Source organism: Vollenhovia emeryi, unplaced genomic scaffold (genome assembly GCF_000949405.1).
Source record: "Vollenhovia emeryi isolate VEMERY1.0 unplaced genomic scaffold, V.emery_V1.0 DF939229.1, whole genome shotgun sequence".
Lineage (NCBI taxonomy): Eukaryota > Metazoa > Arthropoda > Insecta > Hymenoptera > Formicidae > Vollenhovia > Vollenhovia emeryi.
Window position 1 is genome coordinate 643,033 of NW_011967137.1, and position 23,144 is coordinate 666,176.

At 41.4% G+C, this 23,144-nt stretch overlaps 4 protein-coding genes across 6 annotated transcripts in view; 1 reads left to right on the forward strand and 3 right to left on the reverse strand.

The window, feature by feature from the left end:
• The window catches only part of LOC105560471 (endophilin-A), a 38,521-nt gene extending 35,594 nt beyond the window's left edge, over positions 1-2,927 (reverse strand). Inside the window, exon 1 of the mRNA XM_012009619.1 lies at positions 2,116-2,927. The gene's annotated coding sequence lies outside the window, so the exon portion shown is untranslated. The remainder of the gene's footprint in view (positions 1-2,115) is intronic.
• A 104-nt stretch (positions 2,928-3,031) lies between these two features.
• Positions 3,032-8,557, reverse strand: LOC105560470 (importin-11). Its single transcript, XM_012009616.1, has 18 exons — positions 8,300-8,557; positions 7,682-7,813; positions 7,360-7,460; positions 7,163-7,276; positions 6,687-7,093; positions 6,318-6,581; positions 6,085-6,240; positions 5,874-5,914; positions 5,605-5,787; positions 5,421-5,532; positions 5,127-5,347; positions 4,887-5,051; positions 4,602-4,794; positions 4,284-4,521; positions 4,113-4,209; positions 3,785-4,041; positions 3,380-3,521; positions 3,032-3,299 (listed from the first exon to the last, which is right to left on the reverse strand). The coding sequence occupies exons 2-18, from the start codon at positions 7,802-7,804 to the stop codon at positions 3,195-3,197; spliced, it is 2,919 nt and encodes a 972-aa protein (XP_011865006.1). The 5' UTR covers positions 7,805-7,813; positions 8,300-8,557; the 3' UTR covers positions 3,032-3,194.
• A 1,359-nt stretch (positions 8,558-9,916) lies between these two features.
• On the forward strand, positions 9,917-17,273 carry LOC105560473. 2 transcript variants are annotated; one of them, XM_012009626.1, is made up of 7 exons: positions 9,917-10,182; positions 10,510-10,598; positions 10,706-10,851; positions 11,909-13,694; positions 13,803-14,012; positions 14,101-14,162; positions 14,350-17,273. In XM_012009626.1, exons 1-7 carry the CDS (start codon positions 10,037-10,039, stop codon positions 14,512-14,514), a joined length of 2,604 nt encoding a protein of 867 aa, XP_011865016.1. In that variant the 5' UTR covers positions 9,917-10,036; the 3' UTR covers positions 14,515-17,273. The 2 variants fall into 2 exon arrangements, with proteins under 2 accessions (XP_011865016.1, XP_011865017.1); XM_012009627.1 differs by lacking the exon at positions 9,917-10,182 and adding an exon at positions 10,279-10,422.
• Positions 16,962-22,997, reverse strand: LOC105560472 (protein king tubby). 2 transcript variants are annotated; one of them, XM_012009625.1, is made up of 8 exons: positions 22,606-22,997; positions 21,640-21,775; positions 21,357-21,404; positions 20,752-20,924; positions 20,497-20,664; positions 20,090-20,435; positions 19,783-19,935; positions 16,962-19,673 (listed from the first exon to the last, which is right to left on the reverse strand). In XM_012009625.1, the coding sequence occupies exons 1-8, from the start codon at positions 22,645-22,647 to the stop codon at positions 19,540-19,542; spliced, it is 1,200 nt and encodes a 399-aa protein (XP_011865015.1). In that variant the 5' UTR covers positions 22,648-22,997; the 3' UTR covers positions 16,962-19,539. The 2 variants fall into 2 exon arrangements, with proteins under 2 accessions (XP_011865015.1, XP_011865014.1); XM_012009624.1 differs by having other exon boundaries at positions 16,966-19,673; positions 21,357-21,449; positions 22,606-22,996.
• Positions 22,998-23,144: the final 147 nt, after the last annotated feature.

Sequence of the window (23,144 nt, forward strand, 5' to 3'; positions counted from 1 at the left end):
ACTCATCGGCTATAATTCATCGACAGCTGCTGATATAATATTTACCGCGAAAATTAAATACACAGAAACAAAAGAGACCGCAGGAGGGACGAGGAGTCCCCTGTCGCCAACCGCGGCGGTTGGTCACTCGGAATTTCCCCGACGCAATTCGCATTAATCTCCCTTTGAGTCGTCCGTTCTCCCTGGAAAAGTCGCGGGGGCAGATCCCTGTGTCGATTCTTCTCCATTTCGCCACCTTAATTCAACGAATCCCCTATTATTCAAACTCATTCGCTCGAATTTGCGTACAGGCGGAGTTTAGACGCCGCGCAGCTCGGCAAGTAATTCACTTGCCGGTGCAACTCGACGAAATTTCTCACTGCCTGCTAGCCCGGCGAGGGAACGCCTCCTTTATTCCACGGCGAGAGCACCCGCTCGACCGGGGGGGGGGGGGGTCAAGCGCAAGTTTCATCCCTGAATTTTCGCGATCGCGCAGCTTGCGGCCGGGCAGCTCTGCGGACGCGACGACGATACGCGGATAAAGTCGGAGGTCAAAGCGGATGCGCCGGGATGGCAATGAAAAGGGAATCGAAGCGGAGAATCGCGAACGCGCGGGAGCGTATTTTTTTTCTCCTCTTTCCGCCGCCCGGCGGTGCCGCAGCGGCCCCTCGCCGTTCGAACCTGCGGCGAATATTAAATTTATTTGTCATTAAGCCCCGTATATTAAGCGACGCGAGAGCCGGGTATCGATCGGCGAGCGGAAGCCGCGTATCGATCTTCCGCGCGGCACGCGAAAAAAAAAACAAGGAAACAAAAACGGGGACGCTCCGATTTGGATGCTAATTACAGATGATTACAGATCGCTAATTGCCTATTAAAATCGACCAACGGTCGATGGGAATCGTCGACTGCGCGTCCGCCGCTGTTCAACGTATCATAATTCGGGCTGCAGGGCGAATGATTGCCTCTCGATGCCGGAATATCAAGATTTCGCGAATTTAATTGTCGACGTTGAAAAATCACGCGAGAGCTTTATCTCTTCACCGAGCCTCTGCAGTCTGTGCATAATACGCGAACGCGTTGCCCAATTAACACACAGGTGGTCGCTGCGAATTCAAAGAGGACTCAATCTTTCACGTAACGGAGCAAGCTGTCCAAACTAAACTCAAAACGTTCTCTTCCGGCAGGTGAAAAAGGATCCCCACGGAAGCGTTACCTTCCGACTTCTCGCGGAGGTAAATTGACGTTATCCCCCGCACACGAAGATTATCTCTAAACAACCGAAAAGAAGAGGTCAGAATCGGTCAGTAGCAGAAAAGCGGGTTCCCTTTTCAACCCCCGGGAACGTTTTCGGGACAGAAAACGGGGCGGAAAGGGAATTCGTTGCACCCGCTCGGGAATTGAAAAAGAATTTCCCCGCGCTATCCGGGTAGACGGAAGAAATCACGAGTCCCAGGCATTAACTCGGACGTGTTACAAGATTCGAGTTACGGCCAGCGCGATCGAGCGTGCTCGTCCATCGCGGTCTATCGTCGATCTCCGTAGACAGAGGTGTAATCTAGGCTGGAGAGGAAGGGAGAGCGAGTATCGGAGAGCCGGATCTCCCTCCGACTCCGATTACAGGCTCGCAGCTGCCAGGCACAGCCTGTCGGATGTCGAGGGGAGTCATCAATGGTCTCTCTCTCTCTCTCTCTCTCTCTCTCCCCCCGGAATGTGGGCGCGAGGGTAGACTACAGGCACGCTACGATCGGTCACGTGACACGCCCACGCTCATTCAGTGATGATTCAAAAATCCGCCGGGGCCGCCCCGCGCCGCGGCGAACCGGCGGACGCGAAATGTCAGACGCCGGTCGGCGGACGGCAGCCTGCCTATCCGAATGTCGTCGCCCCGGTGACCGGGCGCGGTGACAGGTGCTCCAGGTTCGCGGGAGTGCGCGTCGTCCGAGCGCGAATCGATCGAGCGCGCGCCGAGCCGAGCGTCGTGCACACGTAATCGGAGCAAGGCTGCTCGTACGCGGCTTCGTTACGCGCCGCGCTCGCTGCACACGTCGCCCCCCCCGGCTCGGGCGACGACGACGACGACGACGACGACGACGACGGGCGAGTTACGCGACGTGGCGCGTCGGTTTCACTTACCGCGGGGAGAAACTTCCGCTGGACGGCTCGGCAAACCAGGCCCCCCGGGTACCGCAGCAGGCCCCGACGGCGGCTCCTCGCGGCTAACCCCCTGCCAAGATTTGACACACGGCCCACACGGACGACAGCTGTTCGCGACTACGCGCACCACCGCCAGACAGCGCGAGAGTCGCGTCCGGCGCGGCAATGAGTCATCCCGCAGGGCGGGGGAGAATAAAACCGATCGGGGGTCGCGCATGGCCGCGGAGTGGGGACATCGATACGCGAGGAAATCGACTGGTCGAGGTATCGAGGTATCGACGGACGTTCGATTTGCGCAATTTTTTGCGAAAGACACCGCGGAACGTAATCCAATTGTAACATAAACGCAATGTAATAACTGATGCACGGTGTTTACTGGGAAGAATGAAATGTTGACTTACCGTGACGTGTCAGTCTGTAACAAATTATACGTACCTTGTCAAGAACAAAAAAGTTTTTTTCTATACAATGTCGACAGGTCCCGAATTAAAAAAAAATACAATAATGTCATCGGACAGTTAAAAATAAACTTGACGATGAATGATTGAATGGTAAAACGATTGAATCGGTGAGAATAGAAAGGGGCAGTTTTGTCGAAATTTAATTAACGGAACCTCGCTGTAACGTAAAATCGAATTGTTTAAAAGCTTTTTTAAACAAACACATGAAAGAGGTCAATACAGTAAAAGGAATCTACTACCAAACTCATATTGTGTTCCTCAGTTTTTGTTTTTCAAGTAATTTTTACGTGCATCCTTTCTGTTCTCCTTTATCGATGCAATTGTTTGTGAAGCTTTAATCTTAATTCACGAGCCTGCAAATCGCGCGCACTTAAGTGAAAAGATGCATCACTGTCGCTATCTCGAGGAGTCAGAGATTATAAGCTTCGGAAACAAACAAGGCCAAGATTACTTTTATTATCATTATTAATACAATGAAACAGATGGTATTATACAATAAAATAGTACCGTTTTACAGTAGAACGCCGTAAAGCTTCATACGTTTATGTAGCATTTGACGAAACATCCTGCATCGTGGTTTTGATCTTGTTTTTCCCCTCACAGCGATATGTAGTCCTTGAGTTGTTCGTCGATGTCGGGGTTGAGAGTAAGCATCAATTGGTCAAATTGATGGTCGCCAACTATACCTCGCAGCGTAACCAACTGAGAATTTCGGAAAAAGACTTTAGAGTCCCTGGACGACTGTCCCAAAAATCCAGAATATACTCGTGAGAGATTCTCACCTGACTTTGAAGCGTATCCTTCAAAGATATACTGTGCACAGGATCACTGAAGACGAGTCTCTTCTGGCGTTGAGCGTGTTCGGTTTCATAATCCACATCCTCATACTGCGAAGGACTAGGCTGATCGGTAATCATTAAGGAACTAGAACAATTTTCATTCTGTTGCACATTTTACAGAGTACACTACTTGACTTTCTTTCAGCCTTACATGAACAATGGAAGTAATTAGGACACCCCGAATTAATGTAACATTGGAATATTTTTCAATGACGAATAATTGTAAAAGATTCCTATTACAAAATATTTGTTAATAAATATTACAAGATTGAGACAAGACTCTCGCATTATCCCATTCGACTCGTCTTTATCCCGACATGCGTAGAAAAATAAAATTTCAAATCTTACTCAACAGGATAGCCCATATCGTCAAACTTCGTAATATCGTTGAGCGTCTCGACGATGTTCGAAATTATCTGTGGGAAATGCTCGAGAACCGTGGGCGGACTGTTCGCCCCGAGGAAAGAACAGAGCGCAAGGGCTAGTAATTTGCGCCTTTCAGTCTGAGACACCTGTGGCATTGCGTTGACCCAGCTGTGCACTAGTTTTCCGAGTACAACGTCTCTGGTTTCAGTTCCTATACTCTGCGTTAGATCGCTGATTATCTACGACAATATTCTTCATTACTGGACGAGCTTGTGGGGGAAAATCGTGATCGAGATAAAAGTTTTCTTACCTGTACAAACATATCACGGGAACCTAGTAAAACTCTCGCGACGATAGACAGATTCATGGTCATGACCAACGGGTATTCTTCACCGTTGTAAACTCCCCTGTTAAACAAATCACATTGCGTTGTAAATACTCGTGCGACACAAAGATATTTTTAGCAAAAACATTTACTTACTCGAATATCTTTAGCAAAACAGTCTTTATCAGTTCCGCACCCTGTTGAGGAGAAGCTCTGAGGCAAATCTCGAATAATCTGAGCACCATCACTTTACCCTCGGACCGCAGATCACTGAGCAACGATTTCAACGACTCGATGACCACCGATCCCCTCTGAGTAAAGAAATCTTGCGGACTCAGCAATATGTACACTTGAATTACATACAAACATAAACGCAGATTCTCCGACGATTGATCTGAAGACAGAGGAAAGAGCTTACGTCATCACAAATCATCAAGATCTGTTAGCAATCATTAACAGCCCAGTATCACTAACCCAATAACGCTGGTATGTTTCTAAAGAGATCCATTATGGCTGGAGTCGGTGTAGGCGTGTTTTCCAATAAAGCTATCCACAATTCCAATCCATCTTCTAATAAATAAACGTGCCCCTCTTGATTGACATCGACACTCAGAGCTACGACGTTTACTACTAATGGCTCCAGAAGAACGCTCTCAGAACCTAGAGCCTGTCAATACAACGATAGAAAAAAAACATGAAAAATTAAAAAAGATTTTATCCATCAATTAGATCCACCATTTGGTGTAGTATAAGTCGCACCTTCTCCAAGTGTATCAGAGTCGATACTATGGCGCACCTCAGCATATTGTACACCTCTGATTGCTGCCAAAGTTCAGGTAGATAGGAGCTGAATGCACCGACATGCGGCTTGATTAGACTGCCGACACGTTCGATGATGAAAGATAGCACATACAGCACATGCATCTGAAAGATCGAAAAATTTGTGAGAAATAACTTGAAAATATTAAGAAGAGATAAATGCTAGTTCTTTGCGCGTACCTTTGTATCGCATTCGTTTACTTCCTTAAGAAGTGCGAAAAGTAGAGAGAAGATTGGCTCTAGGAAAGGAATAAACTCCTCCGAATTAAACTGAAAATCATCGATCGCTCGTTTCAAGGCGTTGCTCACTGCTAAACGAACCCCCAAATCCTCCTCGGGATTTAGTGTTTCTACCAAGAGCTTGTACAATTCCGGCCTCAATTCCGCACTTAATTTAATATCTGCAAAAAGTAAAATTCGCAAGTAACAAACAGTGAACAATCGAGTATATTTTCGGTAAAATCTTTAACGTACTCGTCCATTGACCAATCAGCCAACACACACGTCTTCTGATAATCCTATAATTGTTATTTCGGACCTTTAATTCCTCTTTTAGAGTCGTCGAAAACCACTGGTCGAAGTTCACCTGTCGCATAAATACACAATAATTAAATCAATCAACCGTTTATATAAAATTTTTTAAATTCTATTCTCTTACTTCGTCATACAAATCGAATGCGGCCAATCCAACCGCGCGATAAACCGCGTCCTTCACTAGAATTGCGTGCAGGTTGTTGGGATCGACAGGTTGGTGATGCTGTCGCATCAAATCAACCAGAACCGAAGCGAGAACATCTCTAAAGTGATGGAAGATCGCCAAAAATAAGGATTCTGTGCAAGGCTGCAATGCAACATACACTCGCATTACGACACGTTTACAAAATAATTATACATTTTAGTAATTTTTCTACAATATCTTTGACTCACCCTCAAACTATATTTCCACGATTCTCCGCCGTCGTCAATAGCTGAAACAAGCAATACCTTTCTAATATTCTATTTTTTTCTGTATTTAAGATACTTAACAGAACTGTTCTTAAGAAACTAGTTAAATACAGTTCTGTTTTAACTTAATCACATCTTCATCTCATGTGATATTATTCTGAATACGATTTGAAGTATATAATTCCACGCGTACCGAAATTTTCTGGGTTAGTATCCCACATTTCAAGATCCGCAGGTGTCAAAAGGAAGTAATGCGTGACGAGCCTGGAGCAAATCTCCGTTAATGTTTCCGGTGTGAAAAACTCTTGCCTCAATTGACACGCCCTCAAAACCAATGAATCTTTCGTCTCTGTTTCGATAAAGGAAGAACGATCATTAATATGGAAAACGCATGAACAAGCAAGAAAATGACACAGCTCTACGTACGTTCAATAACCTTAGCTGGTCTGTAATACGTCGATAATAAAATGGTTTTTACTAAATTTAGACACTGAATAATAAATCTTTCAAATGCTAACGCTTGGCCAGCTTCTGTGAAGCAGTAAAAAACGGAGAACTCTAGTGAAGTCGGTATGAGTTCCACGTAGCAAAACGGATGCATCTCTAAGACTCCTATTAAAACTTTGGTCAAATGTATTATAAACTTCTCGCACATATCCACTTGCACGCCTCTAGAGGCTAATGTTTTTCCTACGGAAAAAAAAGAAACAGTACGATATGATACTTCTGCAACACATATCAAACTCAATTTAAACGACACTTGAAAGACGTTCGTCTTAAACGGAGAATACTAACGGCACTCAAGGCAGGCCCTTGCACGCTCGAAAACGACTTTCAGAAACAACATGGCATCTTGAGATTCGGATGGTTTGGAGAAACCATTTACGATCAGTTGCCTAAGTATTCTTAATAGTAGAAGTGCTTTTTCTAAGGTTTCCTGTGTCTGATTGACGTCGGCCCCATTGGACGCCATAATCAGGAAGGATTCGGTGTAAGTGTTCCATAGGTTTAGAATAAAATTGAACATGGTCGCAGTCAATTCTCGGAAGAGCCTCTGTCCGTCGGCTAAGCGTCGAGATGCCAAAGCCTTAACGACATGCTGCAGCGTCAACAACGCCCGACGCTGCGCCAAGGGATTTTCCTGCCTTATAACTTCCAACAGTGTCGGTACCAGTGTACCCCATTCTCTAGGGCAATCATACCTGTAAGATAAATTGCGGGATAAAGAGATCACATGCGTTTTAATACATGCATTATGTTGCATACGTTACCTTGCTATCTTGGCAATAACGACTGCTAATTGTACAGCTAATGGATTCATAGGTTCTTCGAAATTCCTGAGCAGGTGCTGCCGCAGAAATTCCTTCTCATTGTCTTCGATCGCGCTGAAACAACAGCATGCATTATTAAACAAACTGCTGTCGGTACAAGAGTATCTAACTTGTGTACAACACGACGCGCTTCTTACTTTGGCGCATTTTTCCTCCAGTATCTCTCAACCCCGATCTTCAGATACACTACAGCCATCCATCTGACTTCAATAGCCAAGGAATGATTTGAAAGAACATTCTAAAAAAAAAAACGTTTGCATCACTCACAAGTTTCAGATCGATGCTAAAAAAATGTGTAACACTACGCAAGGCAATCCTAAGAAAAAAATAATAGAGATCTGCTGTACAAGTGTATCATCGTCCCATGTGACGTTCCATACATCCAGTACGCACATGGGAAACCCAGCGAACATAGACCTGTAAAATGAAGAAGACTCGTTTTTGGAGCAGGATACTTACATATAACGCTATATAAAATCCTTGCTGAGTCTCCCATTGCTTCAGCGTTTCCTCCGCAGACTTGAAGACGTTGGGGTCCTGACTGACCGCCTGTCGTAGAACTTCTATCACCGCGGCTTCCATGTCTTCTTGCTGTGCACAATATTAGGGAGACATTAGACGCCGCGGATCCTCGCCCCTAGACCGTCCCCCTGTTCCCGGCGCGATATTATCTAACGTCGCAAAATTGCATCAGCGAGAGGGAAAGGAGGCGACGAGCCCGACGGAGGGTCGCAGGTCCCAGGTTACCGAGGAGCAGCGCCCCGGGCGCGAGCATGTGGTCGTTGCACGCGCGGCGGAGTCGACGACGACGAGGCCACGCGGAATCCGACGCGAGCGACTGGGGACGCGCGCAGATAACGCAATCACGCGAGGTCTCGTTACATCATTTCGCGCCGTTCGCGAAATCAACGTCGTCATTACCGTCGTCGTCGTTTCGGCGAACAAGATCGGCCCTCTAACCTATACGGCGGGGCGAGGGGGCGGGGGCGGGGACGGGGGCGAAGATACGGGACGACGAAACGCGGCGGCGGGCGGCCGTGCGCGAGGTAGGCCGGGGTGAGGACGGGGACGTCTTACCTGTCTCGCTACCGGTGCCGCAGCCTCTCATTCCGCGTGCTCCATCTGCCGCTTCGTTTGCCGCGCGAGGGAGAACACGTATTTACGTAGTAAATCGATACATAACGAAAATCTTCCGGCGAGATCCCTCTCTCTCTCTTTCGCTCTCGCTCGCTCGCTGTCGTCCAGCCGGAGAGCCGCACACACACGCTACGCCGCGCCGCACGTATACATGTACGTGTCCGGTCCGGCGGCACCTTCGTCGGCAGCGGCAGCGCAACGTTTCCCTTTCCCTTTCCCGTTCCCCTGCCGCGACCAGCAGCGCCACGCCGCGCCGTCGCGCCGTCTATCTACCTCCGGCTCCTTCGACTCGCGGGTTCCTCTCGTTTTTCCACCACTTTTCTTTTTCCCTTTCTCCACCCGCGATAGTGACAGTTGTCGAAGCGCGTGCGTGCGTTGCGTCTCGCCACGCGTTCGCGCGGACGATAGAGGTGTCTGTCGACATTCGATACTATCGATTATTCGATATTCTTTCACCTTCGATACGCAAATATCAAATAAAAAAGACCGCGAATGCAATGTCGAATGAATACTTTCCAACAATTTAAATAAGGGTATGCAAATTGATTGGCTACACGTTTCTCGAAACTAGAACTTGGATCAAGTTCTAGCATCGTGGACATTGGCCTTTACGACTACGACTTTACAACTTCTATGTAGACGAGGCTTTAAAGCCTCCGCTACAATGATTCTCGGTTCTGTCTACAATGGTCGTACATAGTCGTAAGAATAATCGACTGCGATTGGTCAATTCAGTCAGTCGCATAAGGCTGGGTCTACATTGGATGTCGTAAGTCGTGTCGGAAGAAATAGACCAATCACAGTTCATTATTCTCCTTACGATCGAAGAATAGTGAACTGTGATTGGTCAATTTCTTCCGACACGACTTACTACATCCTATGTAGACCCAGCCTAAGAATTGACCAATCGCAGTCGATTATTCTTACGACTACGACCATATGTATTAGGTACTTTACTGTTACCGTTTTCACCGCGCATGCGCGAAAAACCCGGCCCGTCACCCACCAATGGGGGGGGGGGGGTCTGCTTTTTTTATAACTGAACTAGTGCAGCCGGTTCAGCTATAAAGAACAGACCCTAGGTTTGTTTTCTGTTCCTGCACTGGTGAACTAGTGCAGTAAGCTAGAATGAGAAATATATACTTCTTTTACTTTAATTTATTGCACTAGTTCACCGGTGCGGAAACAGAAATCAAACCTACCGAAATAACGTAGGGTCTCGCGTAGCATCCTTGTTTGCCGCGGTTGTAGGCTTGTTTTCTATTGCTCCACTGGTGAACTAGTGCAGTAAGCTAGAATGAGACAAATATACTTGTCTCACTCTAACGTGTTGCACTAGTTCACCAGTGCAGCAACGAAAACAAGCCTTGCGTCTCTCGCGACGGGACGCGAGATCCAGGTTGTCGCGTTCATATTTTTTTTCCCTCCCAGTCCGCGTCGAGAGTCATCGCGATCGTTCCTGTTCGTCGCGAGTTAAATCTACTCTCCCTCCCTCCGTCTCTCTCGCTCGTTCTCTCACTTTATCTCCCTGTCTCTCCCCCCCCCCCCCCCCCCCCCCCAGCTAAGCGGGCTAAGCTATTTTCGTGTCGCGCGTGCTTCAGGGACCAAGTACCCCGGGGACGGTGAGAAATATGTGTTCACGTATACGCGCGACTCGATAACGCTCGGCCGCGAAATATGTCAGCGGGCACCACGGATCCGAACGAGACTGTCACGCGCGCGGAACGCACTCACGATGGCAGTTACGAGTCGCGACAGGCTGACCTCGCTGACCCCTCGGACCTGTTGGACCTGCAGCTCGAGGTCGTCGACAATGACGATTGGTGGGTGTCGCACGCCCGTCGGTGGGCTGCTTTGTGTTTACCTTCGCCTCCGCCCCCGCTCGATTTTTACTTCCACCTGGGAAACGAATAAACATAATGAGAATGTAACGAGCATATATGTAACATATAAGGGATAATTGTGTAATTGAAATTGAAATATCTTCTAAAGACAAGAGCACGCGCTGTTCGTAGCAGAGAATAATCGGAACGTCGAAGGCGGATTAAACGTTTTTATGCTTTGTACGAATGTGATTAATGTTCAGTATTCCCTTTTGTATTGCTTCAAAGTTAATAAGTTAACACGATTTTGACTCTGCGTTTTTTTAGGTTGTACATGCCTGTGCGCTGCCCAACCGAGTCTTCAATTCAGGATCTACATGCCTGGTTGAAGACAGAACCGGAATTGGATGTTCAAAGTACAAAGCTTCCTAATATCGCACTTTTTCCGCTTGATCTTCTCAGCTTGATCGATAATTGTACAGAGTATTGCCTACTATCGCCGCTAAATTTAGTGTGTATCTAGGTAACAAGAAATGCATCGACACGAGAACATTCACAAGACCCAAGAAACGATCGGCTCGGATGAGCTTCGAATCGATTTTCGAAGGACTACCGCATTCTACAACGGATATACGGACGCAAGATATAAATGTTACGCACATAGAAAATGTGAGTCCCCTCTCGTATCTTCCTCTGTAATTAAAGCCAACAGCACACGATACTATTTTTCCCTACTGGATTGAACTGCACGCGGTACTATTTTTCCCCACTGAAACGCTTACGAGAGCCAATAATGCAGAGTTTTAGATCAGGTGACCTAAGGCTAAGTCCCAGTCTACAACAGATGATTTATTCTCTAAGCCTTAAGAAATTGACCAATCACGGTCAAATATGAGTAGAATACGCGACTGTGATTAGTCAATTTCTTAAGCCTTAAGCCCGCTGCAGACGATGCTATTTTTCCTGCTGGATTGCTTGCGATTTAGTAAATTACTATCGTTGCACCACTCAGCACTCAGGATTCCTAGTAGTTTAGTAAATTGCAAGCAATCCAGCAGGAAAAATAGCATCGTCTGCAGCGGGCTTAAGAGTTTAAATCACCATTGTAGATGGGCGCTAAAGCCAACAGCACACAATACTATTTTTTTCTACTGGATTGCTTATGAGAGCCAATCAGGAGTTAGCTTTAAGTCACCTGATCTAAAACTTTGCGTCCTTTTTGGTTCTTGTAAGCAATCCAGTAGGAAAAATAGTATCTTGTGCCATTGGTTTTATATTAGAAATGACAGATTAGGATCGACTGAAGTGAATGTCTTAAGCCTGTATCAAACTACGGATTGAGATTGAGATTAGATTGAAAATTCACCAATCAAAGTAAAGTTTATTAATCTCAAGTTTAGTGACCTTTACTCTAATTGGTCAAATTTCAATCAAATCTCAATCCGTGGTCCGATACAGGCTTTATACACATTTCTACCAATGCAGATTAATTTTAATTCCATTTTGACTCAGTTTGTATCTTTTTCCAATTCCTGAAACTAGAAAAAGATAAAAAGTAATTTAAACCGAGATCTAAGTTAATCATTAGTGGAAATGGACACTAGTTGTATTGAAGTAAATACACTTACTTATACAATAATGTTTTACAATTTACAACAGTCATGAATTATTAATTAAGATTCGGAGTATATCGCTAAAATGTGTAAAATTTTGTGTCATCATCTAGATGGAAAAATATTTACCCGCAACAATTGGAAGTAATGAATTTGTGCCACCCATCCTGAAGCCATCCACTGGAACAGCTATGGCCATCTTGTCCGACGAAAGCTCGGCGATGTCGGGGCAGGAAAGCATGGAAGCCTTTCTGAACATGTCGCAGTCCAAAGGAATAGATTCATTTATAAATTTGGGCGAGCCTGAGTTCAGCGATTTCTTGATGAACGTGTCGCAGCCGCCTGTTCTGTGTTCATCCGTTATCGCGTCCACAAACGAGTCTATATTTATTAAAAACGACACAATGTCCCTGACAAATAAAAGCATGGCTCAAAATAGTCTCGACGTGGAAGAAAGCTCAAACTCCGCTAACATTAATGAGACATTCGTGATGCAAAACGCGGACAATACGATTACACTTGACGACATGTGTCGCACAAATAGTCTAAGCAACACCTGCAAAGAATCTCTTCAACTAAATAAAGGCTTGAATGCGATATATGACGAAGTTCCTGGTGAAACCTCAGCATCAAGATCGAATCTCAACAGGAGAGAGACAGCCGTTTTGTCTTCCACTTTTGTAGCCGAGCCTAACGCTAATGCTACCTTCGTGCAATCGCCAAATAAAGCGAGTAATGGCATTACGTCACTGGGTACTACATATCTGCGCTTAGCGAGAGGCGCCGAGAGACCGAATTCGCCCGTGTCGATTGTTAACGACACGTACGTGCCTACAATGCGTGTAAATAAAGTCGACTTAAATGTAACGTGTAATATTCTGCCGGACGAGATCAAACCCGTTGCACTTCTCACGCGCGAGGCACACGCGAAGACGAACGCCCTAGATTTATCTTTCAAGGTGCCTATGCGTAACCAATCCACGCCGATAAATCCAAACATGCTTAGTACAAGGCCGAAACTTGCCACGCAGCCTCCGGATCAGCCGCAGCCAACTGCGTATCCCACGTCGTTGAGGCGGGAACTCTTAGCGGAGATTCATCGAAGCAGCGAGCGTAAGCTGGACTCCACGTACAATCATATCCCTAGCGATCATCCCGGCGTGAGAGACACGAGAAAGAACAATCACGTGGCCTGCAGCAAGGATGAGACCGACGTTTTTCCGACCAACAAATACCACACGTACAAGAAGACGGCATTTACGGCCAATCAGTGTTCAAGCCAGAACGAAACGCCTGTAACCGCTCAAAAGGAATCGCCTGTGGACCAACGTAAATTTTATACCTTCACGAAGAAGAGCAACCCCGTCGAGAGAACTGACAATATCGCGAGCGAGGCGCGTCCGAGCATGGATAGCACGTTTTGCAAGCCCGTTCTCTCGAAGGCGCAGCCGAAGAGAAACGTACCGAGGGCGTTGTCGAAGTTGCCGCAGTTCCTGCAAAAGTCCAATCCCAATCTTGTGTCGGGCTCGCTGAGGGGCGCCGGTGGCGTGGCCGTTGGTCGCATGTCTAGTATAGGATACATTAAGGGCTCACAACCCAATATCGTGCAGAACGTCGCGGAGAAGTCGCAACTGCCGAACAAGATGCATCTGTATGGCAAGGTGAAGAGCGGCTCCGAGCAGCGTTTGCTCGAGGCCAACGTGAATACGAATAATCAGTTTCCAACGGGCGCGATTGCCGGCTCGACGGAGAGCATAGAGAGCACCCACAGCGTTCACAGCGCTCCCGACCTGGGTGACAGACTCAGCACGTGCTCCGACAGCAGTGGTCCCAATTCGTGCGACAAGCGAACGATGAATGCCGAGCAATTGCACGAGCTAGTGCGAATGCAGGAAGAGAGTACGTTGTTATTTAGAAAACATAAAATTAATCGTAAAATTTTATAATCCTAAATTATATAAAAATATCGTTGATACTTTCATGTTAATTCAAAATTTGCACCTTCAGGTTTGAAGCAGGACTCTGCGCCCAAACCGGACAGACAAGTTCTCGAGAACACGTGGGTCGAAGCGAGAACGGATTTGCCTTCCCCGATTATGAAAAACGGTGTAGAACATTGCGAAGCTAACAGACGATTATTAAATGTGAACTCAAGTATGAAATGCAGCTCTCCAATAATCAGTCCCGCTGAGTCTAGTCATGCGTTAAACAACGATGGTAATTAAATCATTTGTTCTGGAATTAAACTATAATAATAAATAATTTAATTTTAAGTCGATCAATAAAATATACATTGCCTTTTAAGGAAGTGCCGAAGGTAACATAGCGAAGACCAAGGATGAGATTGTAGTGGGTGAGAAGACAGAGGTATGTATTAACTTTGTGTAAACTTGCTACGGCATCACGAGATCAAAATTTCGACGTTTCGCAATAATGGCTAATGAAACTTATTCATTATTCATTGTCATACAAGTCATACACTTGGAAGAATATGAAGTAAATTATTACATATCAAATATATGTGTGGCAATTACATAAATCCATCGACTTGCAGGGTCCAAATCAAGTAGTGCCTAAAATTGAGAATAAGACTCGGTTGAGACAGCCGACCAATTGGAGTGCCGGAAGCAAGCCAGCTGCTGTGATAAGCGGAATTCCTAGGCCCGCGTCGCGTATACCGGCTCTCAGATTTGTACGGCCGAACGCGAAAACCACTTAAGTCGATTTGAGAAAAGAATGCACATGAAATCCCGAACGGTAAAAACATGCAACAAGGAAAAATAGAAATTTTTGCAAATATTCAGTTAATTATCATAACCACTAATGTGATGAGAATAACAGAGTTATATTTTTGTTTCAATTATATAGTAACGATAAAGTTTCTCGAAGCTGATAAAAATTCAGTATTATTTAACTTCCAAGATGGATTATTATTATTATTATCTGCATATTCTTTGTTTGTAACATTAGTGAAGTGTCACCTCGTGTTATTCCTATTATTTAATATATATGCATCTTTTACGATTTGAAGTATAATTGTCTTGCTAAGTAAGATTGTAATTATTTATACTATTATTATATGCAAACGTGTAAAATAATTCGGGAGTTCGTCTATCAATTACTAAATAATATTTAAAAAATGCGATCCGTTTCGCGGGTAAGATCGTTTAAGGGGTTTATTCTGTAAAAATGTAATACTGTATCTCTATAAGCTGTGTAGCGCTATAGAGTAAGAGAGAAAGAGCTACAGAACTTATAGAACAAAAATCTTGCAGAATACACTCCCAAGTCATAAATTTTATCGTTGCCAAAACCAAGATTTGAAGATGTAGATCACATTGGTGTTGTTTGTAATTTCTATACGATGTAGAACTCGACATTTTCGTTCGGTATTTTATATGAAGAAAAAAGGCTACTTTTTACATAATAGTATTGACATACAAACAATGGCAATAAATCTAAGATCTTTGTACATAAAAGTGATATGTATAGCGTTATGAAACAATCGTTCAAATATTTTCTATTAAATAATATAAGATCGGCCGATAAATTATAAAAGATGTTCACGGAAACAAAAGACTGCGAGTGTAATTGAAACTTTTGCAGGTAAAATTCTCTTTTTATCTCATCTCCGTCCTGCTCGACAGTGTATAGCCGGTTTCCTGTTCATAAATTACCTGTTATATTTTGTCAAATAACCTGAGACATATCGCGCTTACATGATACAAAGAAATTATAAAAGGTTGATACAGTTGTTTAAAACATGTTGTTTATTTAATTATATATTAATGTACAAATAACATTTTTAACATGTTTCGCCATGGTGTGCCGTCATCGTAATTGACAATTCTTTAGAATATTTAAGTTAAATTAGAAGTTTTGTTTTCTTGATAAACAACGATGCAAAGCGTATGAACACTGTTGTTCCTTCATTGTGAAGAGTGTGGAATCTACAAAGAAGTCGAAGTGCAACCCCGTATTTTCGATTTTAGTAATTATCATTGTATATACAAATTTTCTATATAAAATATATATGTATTTATATGTATGCGATAAAATATGTAAAATTACAAAATACTTTACGGTTTTTATTTTCTTTTTCTCAAAAATGCGTCGAACTTATGTTCAACATATCAATATTTCAATGGTTGCACAGGTACCGAACATCTGATATGAACGTACATCTCGAACAATTTTCTTATACATACACGTATATATAAAAATGTAATATATATAACATTTTTACAGAATAAACCCCTTAAATGATCTTACCCGCGAAATGGATCGCATTTTTAAATATTTAGCAATTAATAGACGAACTCCCGAATTATTTTACACGTTTGCATATAATAATAGTATAAATAATTGCAATCATTACTTAGCAGGACAATTATGCTTCATATCGTAAAAATGCATATATATTAAATAGGAATAACATGAGGTGACACTTCACTAATGTTACAAACTAAATACAAAGAGCACGCCGATAATAATAATAATAATCCATCTTGGAAGCTCAATACTGAATTTTTATCAGCTTCGAAAAACTTTATCGTCGCTACATATTATAATTGAAACAAAAATATAACCCTGTTATTATCATCACATTAGTGGTTATGACAATTAACTGAATATTTGAAAAATTTTCTTATTTTTCCTTGTTGCGTGTTTTTACCGTTCGGGATTTCATATGCATCGTTTCCTCAAATCGGCTTGAGTGACCGTATGTATAAAAAAATTGTTCGAGACGCAAGTTCATATCAGATGTTCGGTACCTATGCAACCATTGAAATGTTGATATGTTGAACATAAGTTCGACACATTTTTGAGAAAAAGAAAATAGAAAACCGTAAAATATTTTGTAATTTCACATATTTCATCGCATACGTATAAATACATATATATTTTGTATAGAAAATTTGTTTATACATTGATAATTACTAAAATCGAGAATACGGGGTTGCACTTCGACTTCTTTGTAGATTCCACATTCTGCACAATGAAGGAACAACAGTATTCATACGCTTTGCTTCGTTGTTTACTAAGAAAACAAAACTTCTAATTTAACTTAAATATTCTAACGAATTGTCAATTACGATTACGGCACATCATGTAGAAACATATAAAAAATATTATTCATACATTAATATATAATTAAATAAACATTTTTTATTATGAGAAAAGTATCGTAAGATCCAATGATTAATCTATTGATTAATCGCCGAAATATTTAATTAAACACTCCTATTAATATTTATTCTGTGTACGGAGGTAACACAAGTTCATTTTAATCGCAAACCAGAATTGAAGTAATGTGTATGCCTATTGTAAATAATAAACCGAATAAGTGATTGTCGTATCGTAATCTTTAATGTAGATAAGTGTTAGACCTTAAGTGCCTTTATTGTATTAATCGAGATACAAACAGCGATTTTTTGTACATGAAAAATACAAAAACTAAGAAAATGCGCTCACTAATCTATCAAGTTTTACTGCCCAAATAATGCTGGAAATATTTCATGTTACCTTTTTTTTTATAAATCTTGTAATAATAAATAATATACACGTTAATATATGTATCTTCACCCGTTTTTACTCTACTAGAATCAAACACGATATGCATTCGTTTTTAGAAAACTGTTAATTTAAATCCCTTGTTTTGTACGTCACGCATAGAAAAACATTTTTCTTTCAGCATTTAATAAACAATATTTAGATACATATAATTAAAGTAATTTCGTATATTAAATGCATCGCTTTTATAAAAGTACATACTTCAGTATGATTTTTCTCATTTCTCATACGTTTTTATGAAAGGAGAACGAATAACTTATTACGCTACATATAATGTACCAAAATTATTATCGGTACAATAAAAGACTAGACATATACTCTTCGATTACACCGATAAATAAACATATGATTGTATCGAATGTGCGAGATACTTTTTGTTCTCTGTCTGACAAATTTCCGATTAATTTAATTACATGCATAATAGAGATATAAATAAGAACATTTCTATAGTAGTGATACAAACATACAAAATACAGACAATACCCATTTAATACGGATAATAAATGTGCCTCTCGTTGCACATAAATTAGCAGAATATAGGACGAAAACTTATATCTATATACTTGAAATAATTGTACGTGGAATGTGAAAATATTCCATCATGTAAATGAAAGGACAGAATAATTATGAATATACAATATTATAGCGATCGCTATATAATACAGGTACCTATTTTTTAAGTATTGCAATAAATATTTTTCAATTAATCGTCAATCATTGCTACGTTAAGAGCTACCACTATAAACGGTATTCAGATGATTAAACAACTATTAGATGTTACCTAATCATCTGATGCCTGGCAAACGTTTAAATAATTCATTCGTTTCGTTAAAAGCTGCGTGAAAATTTCAGTAAAATACTTTGGTTGTTTTTCTTATATATCTCTGTATAACTTAAATAATACACACAATATATATATAATATGTGAATACATATTTAATTAATTTCGCGTCTCAAATTATATCTTTTAAGATGTTACGTTTGTAATTTAGTCTAAAAGTAACTCTTGTGCAAAGTGACCCAAAATGTTTAGAATAATATATAAATAATTAATGTAATATTCAATAACTTCGATATTTTTCTATATTGATATAAAATAAGTCTCTTGTTGTATCCCGAATAAATTTATCAGGATAAATTTGATTGAAGATGTGCGCGATATATTTCTGATTAATGGTGTGCGCGCTACGTGCTTCTATATATGTATTTATATCTAGTATTTAAAATTTTTTAGTGTATAGTGAAAATTGCACATCTCCACACAGTGATAAAATGAAGGGTTGTATGGTTTGTGTAGCCACTTATACACGATTCCGATCGTAATTTTATTACGATCAGGCTCTGTTAATACAGATTATTATATAAACATTATGTAAATTAACAAATATAATCTTTTATGAAATATATATGAAATATGTGCAAAACGAGCCTTTTTGATGTTCGTTTTTGATAGATAATGTGCACATGAATTATTAAATATTTAAACATACATTTTAAATTTCTTGGTGATCTCTTTAATTACGATATCATTTTCTTCTCAACGAAAATAAAACAGAGAACTGTAAATATTGTTTTTTAGAAGCACAGCGAATATTATGCCAAGGCACTGTAAAATCAGATACTTATGTCTTATTATTTATAAACGTTCTGCGTAGTGAGATTCATAAAAATATGTCCAACGTTTAACATACAATATTCTGCATTAGTATATTCTGAATTATTGGCCGAGAAATTCACGTCGTCACTTTTTGTGAACAGCAGTAATTGTTCTACATCGGCAATTAACGTCAAATAATAAAAATAGTCAAGATACAACGTGCCGTATTTCAAGTGTAACGATATCAAGTGTAACGATATCAAGATTTTTATGCAGGCTCAACTTTTATATCGATATATCATGAGTAATATTTAAATCGTCGTTCCGCATTATACACATTTAGTATAGAAATAGACTCGTTACGAAATATGAAAAGTGAACACACAATTAGAGCGATTCTCGTTTCACGTTTTATCTTATAAAACGGTTCAATACGCCGGGCGCCATATTAAAACTGGTACCTGGTAATCTACTGATTGTCCATTAGAAAGCTAACGATTTAGAACGATACAGCAACTCGTGGGTAAGTATGTACTTAACTGACATTTCGATCGATGGCGTTCGACTGCATTGTTATTCGCACGCTAATTTACTGTCAAAACTACTCAGTGCGATGGCGAATGCCTGAACTGTACAAAGGGGAAATCTGTAATCCATCGTAAAAACATCCTCGGCGACTCGTCCAAACTGCATCACGACGTAGTCCACTAAAAGTAAAAGCCAATAATACATCTTTTATAAAATGAATATAAAAATGTCAGAAATATCGCGTGTATTATGTGGGTAGAATTAAAAAAATATGCAGTTTCGCCTTACCGTCGCTGTCGTGAACGACTTGAAAATTTTTTACAGATGCCTGAGTTACTCGACCATGAAAGTTAAGCACGTAGGACTGTGTATCGTCATTCCACACGGGAGTTTTGTTATGCAATTCTATCAGATTATCCATCTGTTTTAATTTATATCGTTCTGAAAGTATAAAAGAAGATACAATTTTTGATATGTATATTATCTGGATTCATATACTATTTCATTTCGTAGGACATTTTTGGTAAGCAGTTTTAAAATATATTTCATTTTTTGGCCTTATCGCCTTATATACTAATATTAAAATTACAATTACCAAGCAAGGTTTCTGACTCAACCCGCGGACATATCTCCACTCGCTTTTGATCGGGCGTCATGCCCGGTATAATGACGGTCATTTTACGCGGGCCCTTGAAACCTAAAACATTCGTGTCGTATACCACCGCGGCCAATTCCTGCCGTGGATTGAAACGCTCGTCACGTTTGTCGTCTTTCATCAACGAGTATCCGTTGTCGTAAATTGTGAATTGCGTCCCCAGAAGATTCGACCGGAGTTTACCGACGTAAGATTCTCCTCCTCTTGAGAGATCTGTGGGATCAGTTGAAATCAAGTAGTTGCTCGTTGTGCTCTTTTTCCTCTTTCGGCCAGCCAGTAGGAAAATCTGCAAGTACGATCGGTACATAGAAGACGTATTGTCAAAATTCGCGTATGCAAATGTGTACCTTTTTTCCGTAGTCGCGTTCTAGGTGCAAGAAATAAGTCGGATAAAGACCACGGTCCATTCCCTTCCGGTCGCGCGTTATTCGACACTTGTAATGCATTTTCTTATTTGCTGGTTGTAACACGAATTGTTCTATATTACCCTCTACGTTCCCCTCTAATTCTGGGCTCTGCAAAACAACGCCACGGCATTAAACAATTATTTCTTAGCATTCGTATATTGAGAATAAAACATTTATATGTTGGATAATACATACGGAAGAGTTGTTCTCCCTACTAATAAGAGTATTAGGTCCCTCCGACGGTGCTACTCGAAGTGGTGAGGAACATGGCAGAGATTCCGCGGGCGAATGCAAGTCTATGGGCGATGATTCTTCATCGGCGCAATCAGTGCTCTGGGAACCTTCGTACAAGCCTCTGTCGTTGACCACTGTTACAAATATCAATACTTGAACATTAGCATAATTAATTTTGAACAAATAAAATTATACACAATTAAAACACCAAGAAAATAACATCTCATTTTTGTATTAGTGATCAAGTGGCACAAAGTATTACTGTTTTTCCAGCCTACCTAAACACATAGAGGAAAATGCCCTACTGTGAGGTAGGCGTCTAATATGAGACAGCAGTTTTCAACATCCAAATTCAATCATAAATAGTTTTTCGAAACGACTATATGATCTAACAATGAATTTTGCACTGAACAAATTTTACATCAAGAGCAATAAATTCATAGTGGATACAATAATGTACATACAAATAATGTCTATTAATTTAGCAGAAACCCGCTATCTCATAATAAGGGCCTTTACATACGTGAATATGTATTTTACTCTTAAACAATCTAACAATAAATTACCACTGAGTGTCCCCTCGCTATTTTTTCTTTCTGCATAAGGTCCCACGTCTGTACTTGTTTGAAACATAGCATATTGTAATGGACCGTCGTACGCTGCAAATGTATTGAAACATTTATTTTCAACTTTATTGGGTACTCTCACTGAATAAATATTAAAAATTATATATTACGTATCTATAAACCTTATACATATGTCACAATAGTTGTGCTTAATCTGTAAGGCTATAATCATATGCAACAATTGTTTATTGGCAATTATAGAATCATTTTATTTGCACGCTACCGTGAAGCTCCTTGTTTGGATTCATCCATTTGTTCGAGTGACTCGTCAGCTGCGCGCTAGACACATTAGACGCTTGTACCATCCCACTAGCACCAGTCTGCCTCTTCTGCTTCATCTTCTGCGCGATCAGTTGCCTCTACATTGAAATAAATACAACACAAAGAAATTATCATCATAAATTTTAATAGTAAATAATTCGTGATAAATTAGCAAGCGATACTTTGGAGGTGCCGCTTGCTAATTCAAAACTAATAAATGAAGAGCTGAACATTTCAATTTCAAAGACAATTGTCTGAATGTATGAAGACAATAATTCACGATTATGTTCATAAACTACATTCAAATCATCTGATGTTCATAAACTACATTCAATTCATTCTTTGCAATATAGGGTTGAATTTCAATGAAGCTTCAAGCTTCATGAAATACTTCTCGCTTATGTTCGATATAAATGAAATAAAATGTTTAAATGATAAATAAAGTAACTACGACGTAATCTCTATGGCATGTATTCTGTGTCCTCCTTTTATCGATAAAAGCGCCTCTAAAAGTAGCTTGTGGCCAATTAGTCAGAAGGCCTATTAGCCACTTTTAGAAGCGCTTTTATTGATAAAAGAGGGTTTAGCATACGGGCCTATCAATACGCGTCCTTGCCCCATAAACCGGAAAGAATTCAAACGACTAAATCTGCCTATTATTGGCCGATACATATTAGAGTTCATTAATTATTCATCCAACGGTATTAATAGCTTGGACGTTTCTAGTTGCTCGTATATTTAACGATACACCATCGGAAGCCAATCTCTCCTGGATTTCTGGTCAAATCTCATCAGGATTGCGAGTGATCCTTCTCAAGTTAAGTCGCCACATCGCGTACGAGAGAGGGACAAGGTTACGTATTCCGAGGACGGAGTTCACGCGTGACATGTAAAAGTCTCGGCTGAATCCGCTACGCTCAGGTCGTACCTGTTGTTCCAACTTCTGCTGGCGCAAATCGAGCGACGTCATTTTGCGAGAAATCGGTTTATCAGGCGACGATCGACGAGACGCGCAGCCCCCACGGCCGCTTGGCTTGTCAGCTTTGTTTATGCCAACACACTCGCTCGCTCGCGGTACCTAGGCAACCGTTCGCCCCGAGCTCTCCGTAGCCTTCACGGCTCCTTCTGGCGGACTCGCAAAAGTCTGGAGAAATGGCGCCCGATCGTCCATTGGTCGACTCGATAGATCCTCTGGTCGGTTCAGTAAAAAAAATTCCGAGCATCGACTAACGTGATCAATTGCGACGGGATTGATGTAAAAACCAAGATTAATTAATTATTTAATCTTGGTTTAACCATAGTATAACTGGTATGTCCACTCTGTCATTTGTTTTGTTTTGCGCCGATACTTTCTGCGCATCCGCCATTATCTTGGTGTGGCCAATGAGACGGATGTTATACAGGGTGTCAGATTCGATATGGACGACCCCAAAGATTATAGTAGATTGGGTTAAACTGAGAAGAAAA